The following is a 24,394-nucleotide window of genomic DNA, read 5'->3' as shown; positions in this document are numbered from 1 at the left end:
TAAGAACGTCTGTCAGTGCTAGAAATTCAACAGTATCTACTGCTGAAATCAGAAGAGAGCTCTCACATTACTGTACAATATAAAGCTTGTTTACCAGCGGTGGAAATGCTGTCAAAATCGACATTCTAGATGTATGTTGCCCACTTTAAAACATTGTTTAGAAAAGTTATCAATAAGTAATCAGATGTGATTAGTTATATGAAGTAATTAACATAGCTGCATAACTAAAGTGTGAAATGTGAGGTGGCCTTAGAGGGAACACAAAAGGGAAACTGCAGGTCTAAAAAAAATGCAACAGTAACTTTTGGTGCTAATTTAAACAAAATAAGGAACTGACAGCTCACTTACTGGCACATCCACATGTCATCATGTTGAGGCTTTTTACAGCCAATAGGTATCCGACTGTTGCACCACTGACATCAGGAGTGAAATCCTGGTGGGTGAGGAGTTTGACTCACCTCCTCACCATAAATCCTGTTTTCTAACAAACATCATCTAAAGAAAACAAGTTGAATTATTGCAAAAGATGTTTGTTAACCGACAGTTGTTACACATTAGAATTCCTCCGTCATCTTCTTCTTCTTAGGAGGCGAAAAACATCAATGTCACAAATGCATCATGTGAGTGTATTTAGAAAAATCTCCTGAGCACCTCTCAGTCCACATGTTTAATCCAGTTTCACAGGATCTTTACGAGGCTGCAGTGACCTCTGACCTCTTTAATGTTGATTTCTTCTAATATTGCCGCTGATCAGGGAATAGGGATCATTTAGCTGCAGCTGCATTCACTGTAAGTTACTGTCGATGGCTGTTTTGAAATTTCCAGAGAGAAAAGGTGGCATGCTCCACCTATGAGAAAAAAAAACAGAATATGAGTAAGTGACTTCGTCTTAGCCACAGTTGATACTGCTTCCCTACATAAGAAGCACCAGTTAAGAGACTTGGACAGAAACTACAGCGGAAGTACATCAAACACACACAGCTGCCATTTTGTGGATGAGCATGAATGTGACATCTCCTGTGACAAACTGTATTATTTCAGAACAACAAGAACAGATCGGACAGTACATGTGTGCAAAATGCTCTTCCTGTAGTTATTTAACATCTATCAGACACTAACTATTAATGTGATCAGCCTTTGTGTTCAAACGTCCAGAGCTCTGCTGCTGTTGTTACCAACATTCTCATCAAAACTTTTCAGTTCTCATAAAAAAAAATTAAAAAAGCAAGTCAAAATTTCTTATAACTAAGACAGAAGCTTATCTTTACTGTTTGCAGCAGCTTCAGTAACATTATATTACCACATGAGGAAGTGACCACAACTGATTCCTATTGCTAAGACTCACCAGTTTAGAGCGTGAGAACAGCAGAGATACACAGAAGCAGCACGATGGCTGAATTCAGATGGATTAAAACAAATTTATTTTTCGTCCTGGTGCTTCAGTTTACAGGTAAGGATACATATATCATCTGTAAATAACACAAATATTCTTTTAAAAAAGCTGATTTATTAATATCATTAATGTTCCTTTCTTACTAAACCTTTGTTTAATCAACACAGCCAAGTAGTCAGTTTGATTTCCAGCCAGGTGAATGGGGACTTTAGTGAACTCTTGACTTTAATAGTCATGTTTTTAATTCTCTCTATTCCTTATGTTTCTCTCTCATATTATCAGCAGCAGCAACTGGACAGCAGCCCTTCTTAACTGTCAGAGCTGGAGATGATGTCACTTTGTCTTGTGAAAATAAGGCAGATGATCAGGTTAACTGTGACGGTACTACATGGCTCTTCCGTCAACGACTAACCTCACAAACAGAGCTGGTTAATCATGGGCAGCTTGTTGAAAACGCTAAATCAGACAGACTGAATATTACAGAGAAATGTTCTCTGGTTATGAAGAAGGTCACAGATGAGGATGCTGGTTATTACAGCTGCATACAGGACCACAAATCAGAGCAACAAAGTTTTTTCCGTGGGTATGAAATGTCTGTTCTTAGGAGTGAGTATTTCCAACATGTTTTCAGCTCAAACTGTCTTGTTAGAACAATATACTGAAACATTACAATAATTATGATTACAGTGATGAAGTTAATTTTACTCTTGTCGTCTTTCTCTCACAATATCTCCATCTTCACCAGTGACTGAACAGAAAGACACTGATGAGGTGACATTAAACTGCTCTGTGAGGACAGATGATCGATGTATACACACAGTGAAGTGGCTGTTTCAGGGTCAAGATGTTGATAAAGACAACAAGGACATAAAGACATCACAGTCTCTCTGCTCTGCCTCTGTGACCTTTCTGACTTCTCTCTACATTTACATATCAAGATATAAGTTATTTACATGTGCAGTGACTGATGGTGACAAAGTGCAGGTGTTTCCCTTCAGATCTCAATCCTCAGGTGAGAAACCAGGAGAGAACATGTTGAGCTGTCTAAAGTCACTTCAAACTGATGAGAATAATCACCTCAAATATTTGTTTATTTTATGGATTTGAAGTTTGAATATTACATCACAACAGTTTGAGTTGTGTTCATCTGTTCAGGTGAGGACACAACAACAGCATCAACAGCAACAACAACAACAACTGAAAATAACACAACAGCAGGTAACAATAGGAGATTTTTTTCACTGCAAGTTGTCACTGAGAAACATTGGAAGCAAGGCTGAGCTGCTTTCCTGGGGAACTATGCCATAGATGTATAATACGACCTGGATACGGCATTGGAGGCGGGTCCTCATTCATTCCTATGAAAGTCGCTCACGTGGTGCATGAAGTCAAAATAGTCAACTGCCATATAGGTCTACATAATTACCAAGATGATCAGCATGGCTTCTGCACTCTGTGGCCCATAAAGCAGGCACCAACTTCCGGTTTAGTGCTCCATTAACTTGAATGGGGACAAAATTATTCAGGCTCGCAGCGTTTCTAGATTTTCCAAATTTTATTGGACCCACAAATCCTGATAGTGAAATGAACCATTTCGGGAGGGCTGTGATGCTCAGAAAAAAATCTGCTGATTTACAGAAGTCTCTTTTGCCATGTAAATCTAAGGAAAAAATACTTTTTTGGCCATGGGGCATCACATAACGGTGTAACTGCACTGTTTGGCCACTATGAAAATTGGCTTCAAGCAGGATCAGGTACATCACAGATATGAAGGCCAATCGCTGTTTATCAAAGGAAACACATTACAACAGGCAACAGACTTCACATAACACCAACAAAGAAAATAGAAACCTCCAGCGCAGAGCAGTCTTGGCATAGAGCAGAGTTAGCATCAGCATAGTCAAACATTTTGAAAGCAAACATGGTAGATGTGCAGTTTTTGGATGTAAACTTGGAGTTCCCTTCCACTAGCTACAAAAAAGAAACAAACATTGTAGCAGATATTATTTTAACACTGACACGATGTCAGTCACTGCCCGTTAGCCTGCAAGCTAACAAGCTAACAAACAACATCAGTAAAAGATGCTAACTACACTTAACATTCTGATATGGTTCATATATGTTGCCAGTTTTGGGGCACAACAGATTCCTCATCTGAACATGTATGCTTCAATGTTTATTGTTTCCTGTAACGCTAATGTTAGCTATCTTGAGGCAGCATGCTCCTTCACCAGTAATACTAGCACTAGTCTCGCCACCAGACAATCAGAGATCTCCGCCTTCTGATAGTCTGGGGACACTCCTTTCTAAAGTGTGTTTAACACACCGAAGAAAATGGCCGGCAACAAAGCAACGCCTCTTGCATTTTTTAAAAGGACACGCCCTCCCGAAAATGTGTGCCCCCCCTTTTCTCGTCCGAGCTTGAAAATGGATGCTGAGAGATTTAACTCCATTTTATCAAACGTGTGCTCAGTCCACAAGATTGTGGAAATGAAGGACTTACAGCGACTTTGTTTAAAACTTTTAACGCAGTCGGACTATGTTTACGAGCACAAGAGTTCAGCGAGCCACCGAAGGACCGCCCTGCGGATTTACTATTGGTTCTGCAATGTAGGGAGTTTTTTTAAAGTCTGAAATTGTATCCACCCGTCTAAACACAAAATCAGGGAGAAAGTCATCAGTCTTTAGTTAAGCAAAGCGTCTAAAGACTGACTTGTGAGTCTATGCTAGCACGAGCAGCGCCGGAGAAAGCAGAAAGCAGATAGCCTAAAGCGAAAGATAACTTGACCATAAGCAAATTTCTCAATGAGGGAGAGAGAATAGATCTGCTCCCAGCCCCTTTTCAGATTTTATGTTGGAAGACCATGTTCAACAAAATATTAGTATTAGTAGTCAATAATAAAACATGTCTGGAGAGGGATATTTTTTGTTTGTAAAAGTAGTTGCAGAATGTTTTTTTACTGGATGCTGCTTTTGAGCCAAAAGTTTGATTTAATTTAAACTATCAAATGAATGTTTAAACTCTGTTGAATGTCACAGGTATGCTAATTCTCTTTAGCAACGGGATTTTGAGCAGAACAGACAGGGGCAGCCAAAATGCTGTTTGTAACACGTGAAACACACACGGTTTTTGTGAATCTTTTATTTAAATCATTTTTTAAAAAATTGATTTTCACAGCACAGAAATGTCCTCTTGAGTTTTTGGCTAGTACCTGTGAGATATAGGGAGATAAACTGGTGTCTAGCAGTGAGGATTGCAGATTGCAACCAGCTGAATCTTCTCCCCGCGAGAATTCCGTCAGTGTTCTTGGTTCAGGAGGGTTTTACCAGGAGCCAAATTATCCACAGAGGTCTCCTCCTCTCCAAAACAAACCCGGTGATTGAAACTGCTAAAAACACTGAATAAAGTAATTGTCACATTTCCGACACTCTCGTATCAGGAGGGCTGCTAACTGTGGTGGCTGACGTTGACGTCTGTTTGGTTTGTCCTTTCTGGGGTACTGTAGAAACATGGTGGTGCAACATGATCTCTGTAGACATGAACCTGCTGCCTATGTAGATATAAAGGCTCATTCTAAGGTAACAAAAATACATTGGTTCTTATCTTCAGCCAGGTAATTTTATACTAGAGAAAATTTACTTATAATAAATTCCACTTCTACCAATATATCCTCCTAAATCCAACTGGACCTTTAAATGCACGTTGGGCAGTCCATAGCAATTTGGGGATGCATCGGCGTACATGGTCGCAGCAATTGTGAATTTGTGCTCGTTTGCTGATGACTTTCCTCTCTGACATTATTCCTCTGTTGCACAGCTTGTACAGCTTATTGGTCTGCTCTGGACTACATCATGTTGGTGATGCGTGTGGCTGAACTCCTCCTAATAACTGTGATTACTGTTCTTCTCATCAGAGCTCCAGGTGAGAAAATTCACACCAANCTTATTGGTCTGCTCTGGACTACATCATGTTGGTGATGCGTGTGGCTGAACTCCTCCTATTAACTGTGATTACTGTTCTTCTCATCAGAGCTCCAGGTGAGAAAATTCACACCAACATTTGTTCAGACTGATGAACACAAACTGTAAGTTTAGAGCTGACATGTTCCTCTGTGCTTTATTTTCCAGGGAACCAGAGACCACCTGATGACAACACTGTGAGTAAAAAGCTGTAAAAATTGTTGTCATTTTAAGCTGCGAGTCGTACTACTGTGACACAGGACTGTGAATGTCTCACAGTTTTAAACTCAGTAAGAAGCCCAACAATGAAGTGTTTAATTCCTGCAGCCAGCCAAGTAAAAAGCAGATAACACAGTAACTGATGGTGCATTCAGGTTCTTCAAACTCAACTGTGGACCGTTCAAACATCAACATTCAGCTGGGAGATGTGGGAGTTATCATAACAAAATGATGGACTGATCAGGTTCAAAGTTCAATATTCATTTGTTCCATTGTTTCACAGGTGCATCATGATGGCACAGTAAAATATGAAAGCAATGGAGACCCTTCTGTTTCTGCCAGATTCCACTGATCAACAACTTCTACAGTGACATCAACTCACCAGAGAAATGAGTCCACTGCTAGACATGTCTTCACAGCCTTGATTTTTTTATGCCTCCACCCCGGCAAAAGCCGTAGCCAGAGACATTATGTTTTCGGGTTGTAAGTCCATCCATCCCATCCTCATGAATGCATTATCTCAAGAATGCCTTAAAGGGAATTTCTTCACATTTAGCACAACCATCCCCTTGGACTCAACAATGAACAGATTAGATTTTGGTAGTCATAGGTCAAAGGTCATTTTTCCATTTTATTCGAATGCTGAGGAGCACCTTGAGGGAATTCTTCAAATTTCAAATTTGACATAAACGTCCACTTGGACTAAAGAAAAAACTGATTAGAATTTGGTGGTCAAAGGTCAAGGTCACTGTGACCTCAATAAACATGTTTTTGGCCATAACACAAGAATTCTTACACTAATTATGACATAATTTCATACAAATGTCTAATAGGATATAATGATGAAGTGATGACATTTTATATCCAAAAGGTCAAAGGTCAACTTCACTGTGACATCGTAATATTATGCATAAAAACACATTTTTGGCCATTACTCAACATTTCACCTGAGGAGCAGAAGGGGAGACAGTTGTTCAGATACTGAGTTGACACTAATGTTGGGTGCCCACCTTTAAACTGTGCTGATTCTGTGCTGCTGGGGGGAAGATATGTGAAGCATTCAGCATTCTTTTCACAGATATGGATGTAAACTGTGCAGGAAATTTGACTGGGACATGTTGGTATACATCCACAGGGCAGTATGTCTAGTTTCTAATTTCAAGAGGCTTGCTGTACATTTAGGTAGGGTAACTTTCTAAGGGCAATATCCATTTGAATTTCGTGAGTAGTTTATCATGACTTCACTTTTATGTGCAGGAGAACTCATTTAATTCACTTTGATGTGGGTTTGCTAATCTGCAGAGTATGAATGAGCTTTGGTTCTTAATGGAGTCAGTAACTGTTATCTTCATTATAACTGATAATCCAATCTGCTGAAAATAGATAGTGAACTCTTGCTTATGTGTATACATGTTATGTGTCATGTCTATGACAATTAAAGGTGAAAATTCAAATTGACTTTGGAAAGACAAAAGTCAGTTTATGATCCCACTCTCTGTTAACAGTGGCATTTTGGAAGCGTTTTGGCTTTGTTAATGTGATAAATGTTTAACAGACATAGTAACTTCATATTTGATTTGAATGCTGTTTCAGTCAACATTTAAATCACACTTTCTAAGATGGAAATTTAAGACAAAACCGTCAGTAATAAAATAAATGAGTAGTGGCTTGGGTACTCTTTCTGTAGAAGAAACGTTAAAGGAAAATCACAGGTCTGAAACTGTTGAAACAGCAACTTTGTGCAGCTTTCAACAGATTGAATAACCACATACACCTTCACTTTTAGAATCAATAGTTTAAGCGACTTAAGATGGGCACAATGAAAACAACAAATCATCCTCAGATAATGCATGCAAGGACGCAGTACACCCATATTCATTCCACCACATGAGCTCTGGTTCTTGAACTGGTTGTTGTGTTATCTAACAAACCAGCCTGCGTTTCCACCAGTTTTGAGGGGGACTATTGTAATCAAGGATGCATCATCAACAGAGGGCATTGCACTATGCACAATGGCAGTAAACAGTAATAGCAAGATGGCGATTGTATTGATCACCTGCAAACTTTTGTTCTGTTATTACAGATTTTTTATCCAAAAAACAAGCATAAACTGACTATTACTGAAGACTCCATCCTCTTTTCCAACCTGTAGATTATGACACGCCACTGATGTCATCATAGTTTGCACTTGAGGTCAAGGAAAACCTGCTTTTATTTTTTCCAACTTGGAACCAACCTTTTAGGTCCTGAACAATTTTTTTTTACGGTCAAAATGCTCCAAAATGTTCACGTTTAGATGTGCGAACTAGAATGGAAAATGGTGGTGGGAAAAGGGGGTACCAGTCAAACCATCCATTTCCAGAGATTTACACAAGGATAGACCATTTGCCAGTTTCCTCCACCTTAAACTTTATGTTCCAAGAAATCTACCAAAAGAAATTTGAAGCTATAAAACCCAGCTCTCCTCTAGTAGTGAACCCTCCCTCTGCTGCAAAATACAAATTAAAAATGCAACCAAAATGACTTTCAATCAGTGAAGCTTCTTTAAGAGGTGCTCATGGTGGATGTGTCTCGAGTATGATGTGTAACTGTAAAGGGAGGTTTCAATAACTGCTACTGGGGAATATTACTGACCCAAATCCGCATGCGGGCAGCAACTGTCAGTGTGGATCATACAATAATGTATTAAAACACAAGTTAAAGCAGTTAAAAAAACAAGTAAAAAAAACAAGAGTCCAAGTCCGTGAGGGAGAATAAAATGTCACCAAGCCCTGGTTCCTGTGTTAACAAGGGTCCATGCAGGGCCTAGCAAAGAACAGTCCATTCCCAGCTTCACGCTGTAGTCCCTCCTCATCCAGAGGCTTCTTCAACTGGTGGAATCAGAGGATGGTATAAATCAGCAGATTTATCAATCTCAGTGCATCTAGAGTTCATAAAAAAAGATAGAATTAAGCTATAAGAGCTATATAGGAGGAGTCAAAATAATTCCTTCAACACTGCAAATTAAATGACATACACATGCACCCTGTGAAAGCTTAGAGAGCTCCCACCTACAAATAGTGCCGCCACCAGGACTAACCACACATACATCCTCTGACACATACATCACCATGTGACAGATACACATGACCACCCACAGTAATGTAATATAAATGTAAACACATCTCAGACAGTGTTAAAGGTCCCCTATTGTGAAAAGTCAGATTTCCACGTCTTTTTTAAAAATAAAGCAGGTGCTATATAAATACTGTGAAGGTATCAAAACACTTAGTCCTCAGAGTAATGCACACAGTTTGTGTTCAGAAACTGTAAACGAGCCGTCAGGATTTCTACTACATAGACTGTTTGAAGCATGAACATTTGAAATGGCTGCTTTTGTATTTCTTACTGTAATGTTTTGCAATGTATGTGACATCAGCTGACAGGAAGCCGACACTGACCCAAGCTGTTGCCTAACAATGTGATACCAGCGAAACGATCTATAAAGATAGAAAAACGGAACAGAGGGTGAACACAGGTATACGCAGGCAGACGGTATGAGAAAAATAATGTGTTTTTTGAACATTAAAGCCTGTAAACGTGCTCTGGTAGAAATGTATGTACCTGAATATGAGCATAATAAGAGATCTTGCAGTGACTGTAAACTTGCCTCTTCAGTGAGTACACAGCTAAGCGTGAGAAACTATAGCGGAAGTACATCAAACACACACAGCTGCCATTTTGTGGATGAGCATGAATGTGACATCTCCTGTGACAAACTTTATTACTTCAGAACAACAAGAACAGATCGGACAGTACATGTGTGCAAAATGCTCTTCCTGCAGTTATTTAACATCTAACAGACAGTAACTATTAATGTGATCACCCTTTGTGTTCGAACTCCAAAATTTTTTTTAAAAAGCAAGCCAAAATGTCTTATAACCACTAAGACAGCAGCTTATCTTTGCTGTTTGCAGCAGCTTCAGTAATATTATATTGCCACATGAGGAAGTGACTCTTTAACCACAACTGATATCTACTGCTTTCCTGTGAAGGACGCCCCAGAACAGCAGAGAATACATAGAAGAGGCACGATGGCTGAATTCAGATGGATTAAAACATCTTTGCTTCTGATACTAGTGCTTCAGTTCACAGGTAAGGATTCACCTCCGTTTAACAAATGCATTTGTTTTCCTTCATTTTCAAGTTAAGCTCTCTGTTAGGTGTGGCTCTGCTGCATCTCTCTGCTCAGACAACATGTCCATGCCAGTCCTCATGATTGGTATGTTCTGTAGTTATTTGGACATGATATTCATATCTATTCTGTGGATCTACTACTCCATTTCATACACAATGGACCCAGCCTTTCACCTCCCTCGGCAGCCTTACATTGCAAACACAAGTGCAGTTCACTGTATGCTGCTGAATAATCTATGGCACTTTTTTAAAGTTGTGTTTTTACACGCATGCCTTAAAATGTAATTAAGTACTCTGATTTTAGTTTACTTTCCATATTTTTCTCTTATTTTCTCAACAGCAACACTTGGGCAGTACACCTCCTTCATTGTCAGAGTTGGAGATGAGGTCACTTTGCCGCGTAGGCCTCACAATAAGGCAAAAGATCAGGATAAATGTGGCAGTACTACCTGGTCCTTCAGTTCAAGATACTCAAAAGGAGACCTGGTTTTTCATGGACAGATACATGAAAACACAAAAGCAGACAGACTGAGTGTTACAGCAAACTGCTCTCTGGTTATAAAGAAGGTCACAGCTGAGGATGCTGGTCAGTACACCTGCCAACACAAATCAGGAACAAATCAGGTTCATCTGTCTGTTGTTACCAGTGAGTATTTCCATCATAATGTTTTCAGCTCAAACTGTCTTGTTAGAACAATATACTGAAACATTACAATAATTATGATTACAGTGATGAAGTTCATTTTACTCTTGTTGTCTTTCTCTCACGATATCTCCATCTTCACCAGTGACTGAATATCGGGACACTGATGAGGTGACATTAACCTGCTCAGTGTCACCATATGGCGAGTGTGAACACACAGTGACGTGGCTGAATGAGGATGAAGATAACAAAGATATGATGACGTCACCGTCTGACTGCTCAGCCAGTGTGACGACTTCTCTTTCTGAGTCAAAGCATCATGAGTTTTTCAAGTGTGAAGTCACTGATGATATCAGCAGAAACACTAAGCAGTTCATCTATTTGGACTCAGACGAGAAAACAGGTGAGAATCTGATGAGCTGACGTGAAAAATAACAACACCTTTATTTTATAAATGTTAAGATGATGTCACTCTTTTTCATTTAGTAACTGCAGATGGTAAACATAAGATATTTTCTTTCTTTTTTTTGTTTTCTTATTTCAGGGGAGGATGAAAAAACATCTACAAGTAAGCCAACAACAACAACAACAGCAACTAAACCACCAGCAACAACAACACCAACTAAACCACCGCCACAAAAAAAGCAACTAAACCAAAGTCAACAGTTACAGACAATACAATATCAACAGACAATAATACTCTAGCTCAAGGACAAGGTGACTTAATCTAATAATATTTATATGTTTCAAAACTCATGTACCATTCTCTCCTCNAACAGCAACTAAACCACCAGCAACAACAACACCAACTAAACCACCGGCAACAACAACACCAACTAAACCACCAGCAACAACAACAGCAACTAAACCAAAGTCAACAGTTACAGACAATACAATATCAACAGACAATAATACTCTAGCTCAAGGACAAGGTGACTTAATCTAATAATATTTATATGTTTCAAAACTCATGTACCATTCTCTCCTCTTGTAGCTCCTGTAGATGTTTTTTTTTTTAAAAAGGAAGCTGCAGCTAAAGGTTGTTGAGATCAGTTTCTCTTTCCAGGTTGGTGGTGGTTCATTATTTTGCCCGTGGTTTTAGCAGCGTTGTTTGTCGTGGTGCTCATCAGATGGAAGAGAAGTAAAGGTGAAAGTGTTCACTGATGATCTAAATGTTCTGATAAACATGCATTCTCAGCGTGAAGCTAAATTTGACTCCATCTTTTGTCTGTCTATCTTTTTAGGAAACGAAACGCAAATGGACGCAAACACTGTGAGTGTTAAAATGAATTACCTTTTATACATTTGACTGCTGACTGGCTGTTATCAGGCCATTACATGAAACTTTCTGCCAGAAAGAGCTAGCATGGGCCTTAATCCCATCTGCGAGGAAGTCTAAGCAGAGAGAGGGGGCGTAGTGGTGGTGCACAAACACAGGACTTTCCCCCAGCAGACCGAGGTTGTAGTCCCATGTGAAGCCGATATTTACGCCAACCACACTTTTTTTCCTAAACCTTACCACATCATTTTGGTGCCTAAACCAAAGAAGAGTGAAAGAAAACCTACAGAATAGGTTACAACCATTGAATGGGCTGATAACAGCACTCTATGAAAAAAATAAGGGCTAGACCAGAATGGAAAAAAGTTGATTAGAATATAACCAGAATAGTCAATCTGTACATATCCATGTTACTGAGCAGTCATTATGTTGTGTTCATTGTGTAGGCTGATCCTGAGGATGGTGTTTCTTACACCTCTGTCAGTTTCACCAAGACGACCAACAGCAAAGCCCAGGTAAGCTGTCTGACTGGTTACACTGTGTCCAAACTGGATGCGAGTATCAGACTGTCGCACTGCATGGGGCGTCTGACAGAAGTTCAGCTCAAAACGGCGCCCTGCCTTGCATCGCGTCACTTGTGGGCAGTTAGGACATTAGATCTCGTTGTGATTCTGTGTCAATTTGTCATGCTGTCCCCCTTTTATTCCCAGGTTCAAGGAAATGTTGGTGACGATGAAGGTGATGCAGTGACCTACAGCACCGTGAAAGCTTCCTCTTCTGCTTGAACCTTCGTTGATTTCAGCAACTTCTACGCCACCGCCAGCCAACCAAACATAAATCTGACACACAGTTCTCCAGGCTGCATGTATCCGAACGAGCATGCCTTGAAACAGTAGATGAATCTTGCAGGTCCACTAGACCTGCTGTTACCCATCATAGCTTTTTTTGCAAAGGTTTGCAGAAACATTCGCGTGTATCTTCAGAAAATAATAATATAGTGGTAATAGTACATTACACATCCTTTCAATGTGGCTTTCTAGCTTAGCATGTTGTTAGCTGATGGTGCTAGCTGGTTATGTTGTAGGCAGAAGTTTGTCCGTTGGTTGCTTTGTTGCTTGCGAAGGTGAAGAAGCTGAGGAAGTTTGTTTGGTTCAAAGGGTCAAGCAGCCTGCTACCAATGAATGCAACTTGCTAGGTAGCTTAACGTGGTGATACAGGACAGATATGTAGCCTGATTCAGAGGGCACAGTGTGAAGGTACAGGTAAAAGGGGATGAGGTGGTTCTGTTGAGCTCTCTCAGTGTTGTGAGTCCATCTCAATTATACATCAGTTATTTAGATGGACTAAGGAGACTTGCCTGCACTCTTACACTCACGCAAGTTCATGTTGAAACCATGCTCCTCTTTGTTCTCTACAAGATCTTCCTCAGGGTCCTGTACATAGAAAGCTGGAGACCTCCTTTGTGCCCTGCAGTTCAGGATTTTTGTCTTGCAGCTGAGTATTTTTGCCTGAGTGTGCACAGTTGCTCCCTCTTCTGTAGAAATGTGAATTGATGTTTTATGATCATACAAGGAAAAGTTTCTAATATCAGAGATGTTGCTAAATAGTGAGTAGGCCTATTGGTAAGATTAGTGGAACCAATTAAACAGTGATTGTGACTGGCAGTCAGATGAAACTGCCTAATAAGCCAGTTAGACCAGCCATTGCCACCTAGCTTAGGTAGATACAGTGTAGATATAAGGTCATGTCAAGTCTGCTTGTGTGAGAGCAGAATTTAAAGGCAACTTAAAGATAAGTTGGATCAATAATAATGGATGATATCTTTAAATATTCTTATTGTCATTTTGTCTATTTTCTTGGCTGTTGCAGTAATTTGTCTTTCTGTGATTGTTGTTATGCACCAAAATACTAAGGCAAACTCCTTGTATGTGGAACCATAGTTGCCAACTCTCATGCATTCGCCATGAGAGTCACGCAGTTGGTTGATTTCCCACGGTCTTACGCCACACCTCCCATTTCTCACTTGAAAAAAACCTTACATAACTAGGCTACTACTACATACAATGACCAATGACCTGGCAGTAAGAAGGGGAAGAAGAAATATTTCAAGTCTTGCATTTCTGACCTCCAGGTATGTTGGCATGTGTGTGTTGTGAAGTAGTTAGTGCTGAGCTTTTAAATCTTATATCTAGGGGCATGGGTAGCGTAGTGCATAGTGGCCCATATACAGAGTCTTGTTGCAACAGTCATGGGTTTGACTCCGACCTACAACCATTTTCTGCATGTCATCCTCCCATTCTCTCTTTCCGCATTTCACTCTGTCCTATCCATTAAAGGCGAAAAAGAAAAAAGAAAAAACTTTACATTTAGTTTCTTATATGTGTTGTGAGAGCATGTGGAGAGTTTTGTAAATGTCAAAAATGCTAAATTAGCAGCAAAGAGTACTTTATGTTAGCAGCTAAATTAAGATAGTAGCCTATTGCTGTAGCAGCCATCCTTTCAAGCAGCTGGGCAGAGATAGAGATAGGCGAAAAATTCCGCTGTCATAAATTTTGGGCGCTAACTGAGCATATGCTCATTGATGGACATATTTAGCAGAATTGAGCCATTGTTTGCTTATGTGATTGAAATTATGTGATTGGAATTGCACTTACGAGTTCATGTGGTAGTCACCACACTAAAATGGTGTAAAACAAGGCAAATTAGAAACATGATTCATGACAGTTGCAAGAGACAAATTTATATTAATATTGACACAGCATTTATTTTTTAATATAAATTTATGTCCGTGTAATAGGCCACATTATGTTAAATGAAGGTTTTGTGGTTACCAGTTGTATTTGGTAAAGAAAAGAAAAATGAAGTATTAAAACATTATTGTCTGTAATATTGATAGGTAATAATGTGTAGGCCTAAACGACAAAACTGTGGTCGGCCCTGCTGAATCTCACTCCAAGGTTTTGAAAAGTTGACAGCCCTGTGGAACCCTACATGGCAATAAACCTGATTCGGATTTCTTTTAAACAAAGGTGACTTTTCTTTATTTTATGTTTATTTTTATAATTTCCAGACTAATTGCTGTTAGTACTTGTTGTCCAAAAGTGTTTGTAGTAAGAAAAGACAATGTAAAAAGTACAAGTAATAACTAAACATTCGTGTCCTGTTTAAAAATAAATGAGTTTTCCATTATAAACTTGCTGCATCTCTGTTCAGTTTGTTGTGAACATCCTGGTATAAAAGTGTCCAAAGAAAGAAAGTAGGATGTAAAGTAAGACTTTCTATGAAAACCACATAATGCATCATGAGGGCATTCATAGTAAGTTAGGATACATTCATAATGTTCTATTACCCCTTTTTAACAGTCATGGGCTGGCTTGGCTTGGCTTGGCTTGGCTTGGCTTGGCTTGGCTTGGCTTGGCTTGGTTTGGTTTGGTTTGGTTTGGTTTGGGCTGTCAGCCCAGCACAACAGGGATTTGCATTTCCATTACAACAGGGCTACCTTCTTGAAGTTGTGTCTTAAACTGATGATGGCTTGTCTAAAGCCCAGTTACATCACACGATTTTCACCCCGATCTTAATCTTTTGAGTGTTCTGGCGACGTGTGTTTCTGTCATCGGGAGTCTCGCCAACTGCGTTACGACCTGTGCGTGCACACCACAAGATTTCTCCACCAAGCCCTCGCTGACAGAGCCCCAGATAACGTGGTGACGTCACCAAACTACGTTTTTTAACTTAGACATATCGTAAAGGCATGGGTATTCTTCCCAGTGTTGAATCAGATCTACCTCCAGGGCCTGGGTTCAAACACAACGCGCTCCCCTGTGATCCTGTGGACGCCGCCATTGTTGCTGTTGCTTCCCGGCTTGTCAGTGTTGCCAGATCTTGGGAGAGAAACAAGCAACCAGGGCTATGGAAACAAGCCCAAAAGAAGTGACTCCCCGCCCAAAGCTGCAGCTAATAAGCAGACCTGGCAACCCTGCGGCTTGTCTTCACATTTCTTCCGTCCTCCTGTGTGCTGACATGGGACGTATCCCGCCTCTCATCCGCTGATGCTCTTTGTCAGTCGTGTCAAACTTCTCCAGTTTTCTAGCATGCCAGATATCCAGTCCCAGTCACAGACAAGGGGGTGACTCGTTCGTAGACTTGTTAACACATGAAGACTCGTCGTGGCAGACTATCTGCCGACTCACCTCAGACCCAAGGTGGCTCTCAAGATCCTCTGCGACGTCAAAATCGCGATGAAAATCGTGTGTGAACTAGGCTTTAGGTGATGACGTTTAAAAGCAGAGTGCTGATGGCTAAAGTCCCTGTTATTTTTGCTGCATGCGTTTTTCCACAGCAGGGCAGGAAAAAGAAGTTTGCCTGGTGGAGGTGAGCTGTTTGCAGAGATGCTGATGAAGAGCCTGTTGTCTGCAGCTCTTCATCAGCGTCTCACTGTGGCTGTTTCTGCTTGTACTCTTCCTCCCTGCAATATTTGTCTTAATTGAAGTAAAGCCACTAATACAGTTCCGCTAATTCAGTAATAAACATATTTAAATTCCTATAGAGTCTTAAAAATAAAAGTCCCCTGTTATTTTGTTATGTAATACTTTTATTGTGAAGCAAGCAGCAAAATAAGGAAATGTTGAGTTTTCCAGCAGCAGCTTAACACAACTTCTAATATGGCGGAACATGAAACAGTAAAATAAAGCAGATATCTAAAGTGAAAACAGGAAGCAGGAGAGAAACTAAACTCCAAACTACAGAGATTCAGTTAGAAGCTACAGACGTACTAAGAGCTGAACACACAGAGACTTTTAAAAACGCCTTCCTCTCTGGTGTCCTGCAGACAGAGGTGAGTAAGGTCTAGCAATACACAGCTTGTTTGAAGGTTTTGTTTAACTTGAGCAACTCTCACTGTCCTTATACATATTTTAAGAAGCTACAAATTATATTTAGCAATACTATAAGCCTGAAATGCTTGGAAATCAGAGAGGGGAGAGTTGTTGCTATGGAAATGTCTAGTCTGGTCACATTGGTGTAAACTGGCAGGTTTTTCAGAACATTGTAGAACAGCGTATTGCAAGTAGTTGCAGGTTACAGCCTGTCACAAATCTTTGGTCTGAACTGGACTTTAGTCCCTCCCATCTGAAATGCAAGAGCAGAGGAGGCAAGGAAGAGACACTAGGAGAGAGGAGTGGAGGCAACATCAGTTTACCGAATGAGACATCTGTGCTTTGGTGCCCTCATTTTAGACTGACATCAATCAAATATGATGTGTGGTACAGCTTCAGTCTCTTTAATATGTCATTGATACTGAAAAGACTTCTGCAAAGGACACACCTATATATCCTTGCTCATAGCTCCTCTGACAAGCCTCCTCTCTCCTAGAGATGTATTTTATTCATCCTTCAAAATGGTGTGCAGAGATCGACAGGCAGGAGGACGGTGGAGAGTGGAGACGAGGAAGCACAAAATAGAGAAATGAAAAGACCTCCTTGTGTCCCTGCTCACTTTGCACAGGCCATATACCCTTCTGTCAACCCTCAGACTGCGATTCTTGAACTATCCACTAGATGTCCTCAGCCTTATTACCAGTCTTGGTCACCTGACATCCCCTCTCACCTACACACCTGTTCCTACTTTCCTCATCAGCTGTGCAGTGCATAGACCAGCCTCTTTTCCCCCAGTCAGTGGACAGTTAGAGTTCTGATGTCGCTCATCAAGCCTCTGTTTCTCTGTGATCTGAAACCTGTGACCTGAAATCTGTCTCTGCCTGTCTGCATCTGTTTCCTTCCCCTTTCTGGTTTGCCATTCTGTGGATTCTCACTCTCTTTTATTTGGACTTGCTACTAAACCTAGTATGTATGTACATTCACTTTTGTCACTAAATCATTAACTTCTCCTGTTTGCCTCGACTGCTGCATTTCAGTTCTTCATCCCTTATTTGAGGTGCCTTTGCAGACATTTTCGTAACTCGAGTTAGTTCTGTACTCATCATCATTGTTATTATCTGCTAGCAGTGCTGGGGTCTTGATGACCCTAAACATCCAGGCATGAAAACAGTTTGCGCCAGCAACTGAGTTACAGTAGTTCAGTGTGGAAGAGACAGTTCAGTCAGACACTTATCAATGTGATCAGCACTTCTGTTTCTGGCCTTTATCTGGTCATCATAAGAGGGTAAAACCTCCAGAGCTCTGCTGCTGCAGTTACCCACATTCTCACCAAATCACTTCTGCTTTAGTTCTGAGAAAAATACAAATAAAAATAACTGCAGAGACTTAATGAGGAACCAACAGGTCTCAGACCAGCACCACAGACATCAAGAGTGAAATTCTGCTGGGCGAAGAGTTTGACTCTTCACCTGTCTGTTCATGTGTGCTGTCAAACATCACCATGAATACTGTCTGGTTTCTAACATCTAAAGGAAACAAGTGGCATCATTGCAAACATTTATTTTAACCAACAATCTTCACACCTTCAACTTCCTCAGTCGTCGTCTTCTTCTTTTCAGGAGGTGAAACACGTCAGTGTCACAAATGCACTGTGGGACTGACTCAGCATGAGCATTAATACACTTTGATTGTTGCAGCATTAAACTGAGAAAATGACAGTTCAAAAATATAACATGTAAAAATTGTAACGGTCTCTCATCATCTAATGAACACAAGTTGTATAGTTGCAAACATTTATCTTAATCAACAATCACTAGGCTACATTTTTAACTTTCTCAGTCATCTACTTCTTCTTTTTGCAAAGAAATTGTGGTGGCAAGTGAAGATTTCAAAAATAGTTGTGACACTGTCTGGGATTATATGAGCAATTAGTGTTCCCACTGTCTGGTACAGAGACAGCATCGAACAGGATCGCAAGGCCCTGCAAAGAGTGGTTCATTCAGCTGAACACACTATAGGTGCTGCCTTACCCTGCATATAGGGTCTTTACACCAGCGGCTGTAAAAATAAGGCCAGGAGATTACTGCCTTTCTCCCTGTTGAGGTCAGATAGAATGTACCAGATGCGCCTGGCCAGCAATGAGAAGCTCAGGAAGAGCTTCCACCCTCAGGCCACAAGTATAGTGAATGAAGACCCTGTCTAATACTTAACACTGACATTTATTTACTACATTATTTGAACATACAGATTGATAGAACTGACGGTCAGCTCATTTCAGCAATAAGCTGACCTTCACCTTGAGAGTATCCACCTGCTCTCTCAGTGTTTCCCACACATTCATTTGTGGCAGCCAGCCACAATTAAAACATCCATCCATTTTCTAACCGCTTATTCTCTTGAGGGTGGCGGGGGGACTGGAGCCTATCCCAGCTGACATTGGGTGAGATGCGGGGTACACCCTGGACAGGTCGGCAGGGCTGACATGTAGAGACAGACAACCATTCACACTCGCATTCACACCTACGGCCAATTTACAGTCATCAATCAATCTATCCCCAATCTGCATGTCTTTGGACTGTGGGAGGAAGCCGGAGTACCTGGACAAGGGGAGAACATGCAAACTCTGCACAGAAGGGCTCCCTCATGGGATTGAACCAGGAACCCTCTCGCTGTTAGGCGACAGTGCTAACCACTACACCACTGTACCACCCTCAATTAAAACATCTGATGCCACATTTTGATTTTTGATTTTTGGAGCTGGACGGTTCAATATACCATTCGGATATCATTGCTTCACACAGATGCACTTTGCTCTCACTCACAAACAGCTGCTCCTCTCATCCATCGATCTGATAGGATCAGCTCTGACAGGATAGACTGATCAGTTACCCACCCCGCTACTCAAAACTCCACAAACACAAATCACATGCCCTGCGTTCATGGACTTGCAAAAACCTCTGACTTTAAAGAGGGGAGACAGATTGATACACAAGGACACACAGGCAAGGAAAAGAGGGAAAAAAAAGGAAAGTTAGTTGTTAAAGGTCAGAATTTTAGCCTCATCACTGGATTTGGGTCACCATCAACCTTTTCTCATTCCAAAGTCATCGAATACCAGTGCTTGGGCAGTGACTTCCTCATCAGGCACTGATGAAAAAAAGCCATCCTTTCACGTCTGATACGCAGCCAGGCACCTGAGTGCATAACGCTGACTGATATTGTGGGGGAAATGCGGCTGGACAACAACGTAAGGTAAGGGGGCAAAAAGTCAGAGTCGGAGTTGGATTGGTCTAACAATAATGGACTTTCACACACTTCCAGTATAAATGTAAAGCCAAACCCTGTTATTTTTCTCTAAACCTAACCTTGTGTTTTGTTGCCTAAACCTAACCATGTGTGTGTGTTGGCTAAATGTAACCAAGTGTATTTGTTGTTGAAGGAAAAAAAAATGTACCGACGTAGTAGGTTTATTCTGAAAGAGACTGTATGCAAACTGCACATTTCCTGTGAAAACGGAAGTGCATTTTGAGAACAGGCAATGCATGTAACAGGCTGATGTTGGCGTAGTATCCCAGAACGTCAACAACAGACACACCCAGGCTACCATGCATGTCATATGTCAACTTGGAAAGTCCATGACCAAGCAACGATGTGTGACAAGGTGGGAGTGTGTTGAATGAATGTGTTGTCACTATAGAAGGCTAGTGTTGTAACTCCGTCTGATTTTCACACTGAGGCTGACAGCTAGTCTGAAAACACTTCAGTCCTTTATCACCATACTGAACGACAGTTTCCTCTTCTGTATTTTTAAAACAATCTCCCCTCTGCATTTCTGCATCCGACACACTCATTGCAGTTTGACAGCACGTTTGTCAGGCTGCTGTGACCTCTGACCTCTTATGTTCATATATTGTTGATATAAACTGTGGATTATTGTCTGGGTATTATGTGCTCAATGTGAGTCACTGTGGAGGAGCGATACAATGAAATGATGACAATGTAAAATAAAACAAATTTTAAAAATGACATTGTAAACTGCATATTCTGTGTGTTTCAGCGGTGTCCTGGCTTATGTTGTCCATCTTTGCCACAGACACATTTCCACTGAGGTCTATATATTCAGTAAAATGCTTCTAGGCTCCAACTACATAAATCTAAAAACTGACAACTGAGAGAGGAGACACAAAACTGAAGAAGTTGCTATGAGGAAGTCACACTTTACGCATCACAGGAAGTACTGTATAACCAATGCAAAACTCAGGCTCAGAGACTCAGTTCAGAGTGTGAAAACCAGAGAGAGAGAACGATGGTTGCATTCAGATGGATTTACACGTTTTTTTTTCTGGTACTGGTGCTTCAGTTTACAGGTGAGAATACAAATTACAGATTTCAACTTCATCAATATTGCTAATAATATTTTATGAAATAAGCTTCATTAACTCAGACAGACCGGTGGAGTGAATGCTGAGTTTAGTTCAGAGTCTTGAAGCAAAGAAAAGGGACATTTACAGACATGTTAACCATTAACATATAAATCGAACTCAAATTTAAGTTGATTTTTTTATGTTTCTTTCTCATTGTGTCACCAGTGACTGTCCAGACTCCAACATCCTTCAGTGCCACAGTCGGAGTTAGCGTCGAGCTGCCTTGTAAAAGTCTGACAGATGATCAATGTAAAAGTGTGATCTGGCTCTTCAGTCACTCAGACAACACAACAACACTGTTTGAAGACAGGAAGATTAAAGCTAAATCAGACCAGCTGTATGTTACCTTGTTATCTAACTGTTCTCTGAATATAAAGACGGTCAGCCTTGAGGATGCTGGTCTGTACACCTGCACACAGTTCAGATCAGGAAAACAACACGGTGAAGACACTGTGTATGATCTGTCTGTTGTTGACAGTGAGTATTTACATCATAATGTCTTGTTAGAACAATATACTGAAACATTAAAATAGTTATGATTACAGTGATGAAGTTAATTTGTAATGATGTAATGAGCTGTAATCCTGTTTGACCTCTATGGATGGTGTTAAAACACACTGAGGCTGCATGAGAGTGATGTTAATATATAAAAACACTCTGTCACTGTGACCTTTATGACTGTGTGTGATGAGAAATTGAAGTGGATATTTACTGTAGAAAGTGCAGCAGTTTATCTTCAGCCTTTTGTTCTCACATTTTTAAATTAAGTGTTCAGATGACATCATTCTTTCACTGAATATGGTAAGATGGAAGATGGTAAATACTTTTTTTTTCATTTGTCCAGGTGAGGACACAAAACCAGCCACAATTAAACCAACGTCAACGACAATTAAATCAAAATCCAAAAGAACAAGCACATCAAGCACAACAACAACAACAACAAAGGCAACAAGCACAAAAGCCGGGACAAACACATCAGCAACTGCAACCAACGACCCACCAACAAAACAAGGTGACTTCACATTTCATATTTTTCTGTCTGTCTGCGTCTTAGTCTCATTTGGAGTGTTTACACACATGTCTGAGATCAAATATGCAGTATAAGAACACATAACAGTATACTGAAGCTCATCATCACAAAACCTTAATTCTATTTTCAGTTTGGAGATGGTGGTGGTGGGTCATCATTGCGTCTGTGGGTTTAGCAGTGCTCATAATAACTGCTGCGGTGCTCATCAGATGGAGGACAGCTAAAGGTGTGAAAATTCACAGATTAAACTTTTAGAGAAAAAGGAAGTTTGATTGAACAGTATTTTTGCTGTGTAAGCCTAAGTCGAGTTTCTTTGTCTTTTCAGGTAAGAGAACGCCAATCGATGAAAACATGGTGAGTTTACAGTAAACAATATATAAACAGTGCAGAGTGCATTGTATTGAAACTACGTGGTTCCTCGTGGGGGGGGGGGAAATACAATGTTAATGAAGAAAATAGCAATGTGAACAAAACAAAACAACACCACAGACTAAAGCCTCAAAAATTCCCATCCATCATCGGTGCATGCTTATGCATTTAGAGGGTCATGGGGGGAGGGGGAGACTAGAGCCAATCCCAGCTGACACTGAGAGAGAGGCAGGGTACACCATGGACAGGTTACTGGTCAATCATGGTGCTGACACATACACACAGTGCAAGACCCTTGTTTTTCTGCTGTAATGTGAATACAGGTTAGGGAACTCATACCTGTAAAATCATCCCTTTGGTGTGGCCACACAGTGAGCTGTGGCAGCAAGTTGAAAAAGTTGACGCAATAGTGGCTCCTGTCTGAAAATCACCTTGAACTTTGAACTCATACAAAAACCACTGACTTAGGAAGGTGGTTAAACTGTTGATCAGATCTGTGTTATCAGGGTCCTGCCATATGATTTTGACCTACACCCACTGCCAGCCAGGCAGAGCAAAGTATTTTCCATGACCATGGTACATTTAGGCTATTGCTGAGCTCTTGCTTTTATTGAACGGTCACCAACGGCAATATGAAAGTTATAGACACATTCCAGTTTAATTAGATTTTATTAACATGTTCATAAAGCATTTATAACATCGTTCTTGAAAAGAAATAGGCCTTTTGGCTGCCTGCACATAGTGCCTCGTCATCTTTTCGCCTCAAACCTGCACGCTAGTAGACTTCTTTAAAAGATACCAGATGACAGTTCCGTAGACGCACCTTCACTTGTTGGTTCCCCTGTAGATAATGCTCTGCTCAATCCACTCCTCCATAGTTGGACCACCATGGAGGTTGAAGTTGACCCTAAATGCGTCCATTCTGTAGCAGTGTGATAGCTAACTCGCTAGTTTGTTAAGCTTACTGAACTAAACAAACGACATCAAAGAGTATAAATCCCAGTTACTGAGCAGCCCTTATGTTGTCTTCTCTGTGCAGGCTGATCCTGCAGATGGTGTCTGCTACGCCTCCATCAGCTACTCCAAGACGACCAACAGTAATGCCCAGGTAAGCTCTCTAATTGGTTGCACTGAGGATTGTACTGACTTACAACACATCTCCCAACTTACCTTATACTGGCGCTTGGTCAGTGGTCCTGTGACGCTCTAGGTACCCATCCAGCTTCAGTTTTGGATGTGTAACAGATAGTGTGTCAGTTTCTGCAGTTTCCAGTTGTTAGTATGCTCGCGTCTCTTTTTAAGGTCAGCGCATCAAAACTAGGCTACTTGATTAGATTTAAGGGTAACACTTTACAATAAGGTACATAAAATTAGAGTAGTTACTGAGGAACTAATGAGGAACTAATGAGTAGTTACTGAGGAACTACGGTACACAAAATTAGAGTAGTTACTGAGGAACGAATGAGGAACTAATGAGGAACCTATGAGGAACTAACTATTAGTTAATGGTCAGTTCCTCAGTAACTCACGATCAAATTTCAGAGGAGTAGTTACTGAGGAACTAATAAGGGACTATTGAGTAGTTACTGAGGAACTAAGGTACACAAAATTAGAGTAGTTACTGAGGAACTAATGATGAACTAACTACTAGTTAATGGTCAGTTCTTCATTAACCCATGATCAAATTTCATAGAGGGGTAAATCACGACTTAATAATTAGTGAACTAGTTACTTCATCAGTGCAGAATCATTACTCAATAACCCCTCCATTAGTTAACCTTTTTATGTCGTAAAGTGACACATAATGAGTAGTCTTTCATTACTTCATCATCATCTTTACAATTAGTTCCTTAACAAATAAAATCACAGACAGCAGGATTCTTGAGAAGAGTTTTATTCATTATTTTCAGACCACATACACATTAATATGATCATCCATGTTATTCTGTACGATGATGCCTTAGAAATAAATAAGATAGTGTGTCACATTTTAGGTAGGCTAAGCTTAAAGAATTTATCATGGGGGC

At 40.5% G+C, this 24,394-nt stretch overlaps 2 protein-coding genes across 2 annotated transcripts in view; both read left to right on the top strand.

Moving 5' to 3' along the window:
• Nucleotides 1-1,336: 1,336 nt before the first annotated feature.
• Nucleotides 1,337-14,849, top strand: LOC126399184 (uncharacterized). The gene is made up of 17 exons (XM_050059025.1): nucleotides 1,337-1,450; nucleotides 1,676-1,999; nucleotides 2,139-2,405; nucleotides 2,549-2,611; nucleotides 5,211-5,315; nucleotides 5,522-5,550; nucleotides 5,856-5,923; nucleotides 9,043-9,106; nucleotides 9,607-9,706; nucleotides 10,089-10,394; nucleotides 10,537-10,794; nucleotides 10,936-11,049; nucleotides 11,171-11,323; nucleotides 11,458-11,538; nucleotides 11,636-11,664; nucleotides 12,117-12,185; nucleotides 12,381-14,849. Exons 1-17 carry the CDS (start codon nucleotides 1,390-1,392, stop codon nucleotides 12,453-12,455), a joined length of 2,166 nt encoding a protein of 721 aa, XP_049914982.1. The 5' UTR covers nucleotides 1,337-1,389; the 3' UTR covers nucleotides 12,456-14,849.
• A 5,974-nt stretch (nucleotides 14,850-20,823) lies between these two features.
• LOC126398733 (uncharacterized) overlaps nucleotides 20,824-24,394 on the top strand; it is a 10,792-nt gene continuing 7,221 nt past the window's right edge. Inside the window, exons 1-6 of the mRNA XM_050058297.1 lie at nucleotides 20,824-20,911; nucleotides 21,134-21,445; nucleotides 21,813-21,980; nucleotides 22,129-22,224; nucleotides 22,324-22,352; nucleotides 23,407-23,475. Of these exons, the coding sequence (XP_049914254.1) occupies nucleotides 20,851-20,911; nucleotides 21,134-21,445; nucleotides 21,813-21,980; nucleotides 22,129-22,224; nucleotides 22,324-22,352; nucleotides 23,407-23,475 (735 nt within the window). The 5' untranslated portion in view covers nucleotides 20,824-20,850. The remainder of the gene's footprint in view (nucleotides 20,912-21,133; nucleotides 21,446-21,812; nucleotides 21,981-22,128; nucleotides 22,225-22,323; nucleotides 22,353-23,406; nucleotides 23,476-24,394) is intronic.

Source organism: Epinephelus moara, chromosome 12 (assembly GCF_006386435.1).
Source record: "Epinephelus moara isolate mb chromosome 12, YSFRI_EMoa_1.0, whole genome shotgun sequence".
Lineage (NCBI taxonomy): Eukaryota > Metazoa > Chordata > Actinopteri > Perciformes > Serranidae > Epinephelus > Epinephelus moara.
Note: the sequence above shows the minus strand (reverse complement) of the source record. Positions and strands in the feature narration are given on the sequence as shown.

Excerpts from the sequence above, each read along its gene's own strand:
- LOC126399184 (XM_050059025.1), top strand. The coding sequence starts at position 1,390 with ATGGCTGAATTCAGATGGATTAAAACAAATTTATTTTTCGTCCTGGTG. Across the intron at positions 5,316-5,521 it reads TCTTCTCATCAGAGCTCCAG|GGAACCAGAGACCACCTGAT; the intron begins GTGAGAAAATTC and ends TTTATTTTCCAG. Across the intron at positions 10,795-10,935 it reads GGACTCAGACGAGAAAACAG|GGGAGGATGAAAAAACATCT; the intron begins GTGAGAATCTGA and ends TTCTTATTTCAG.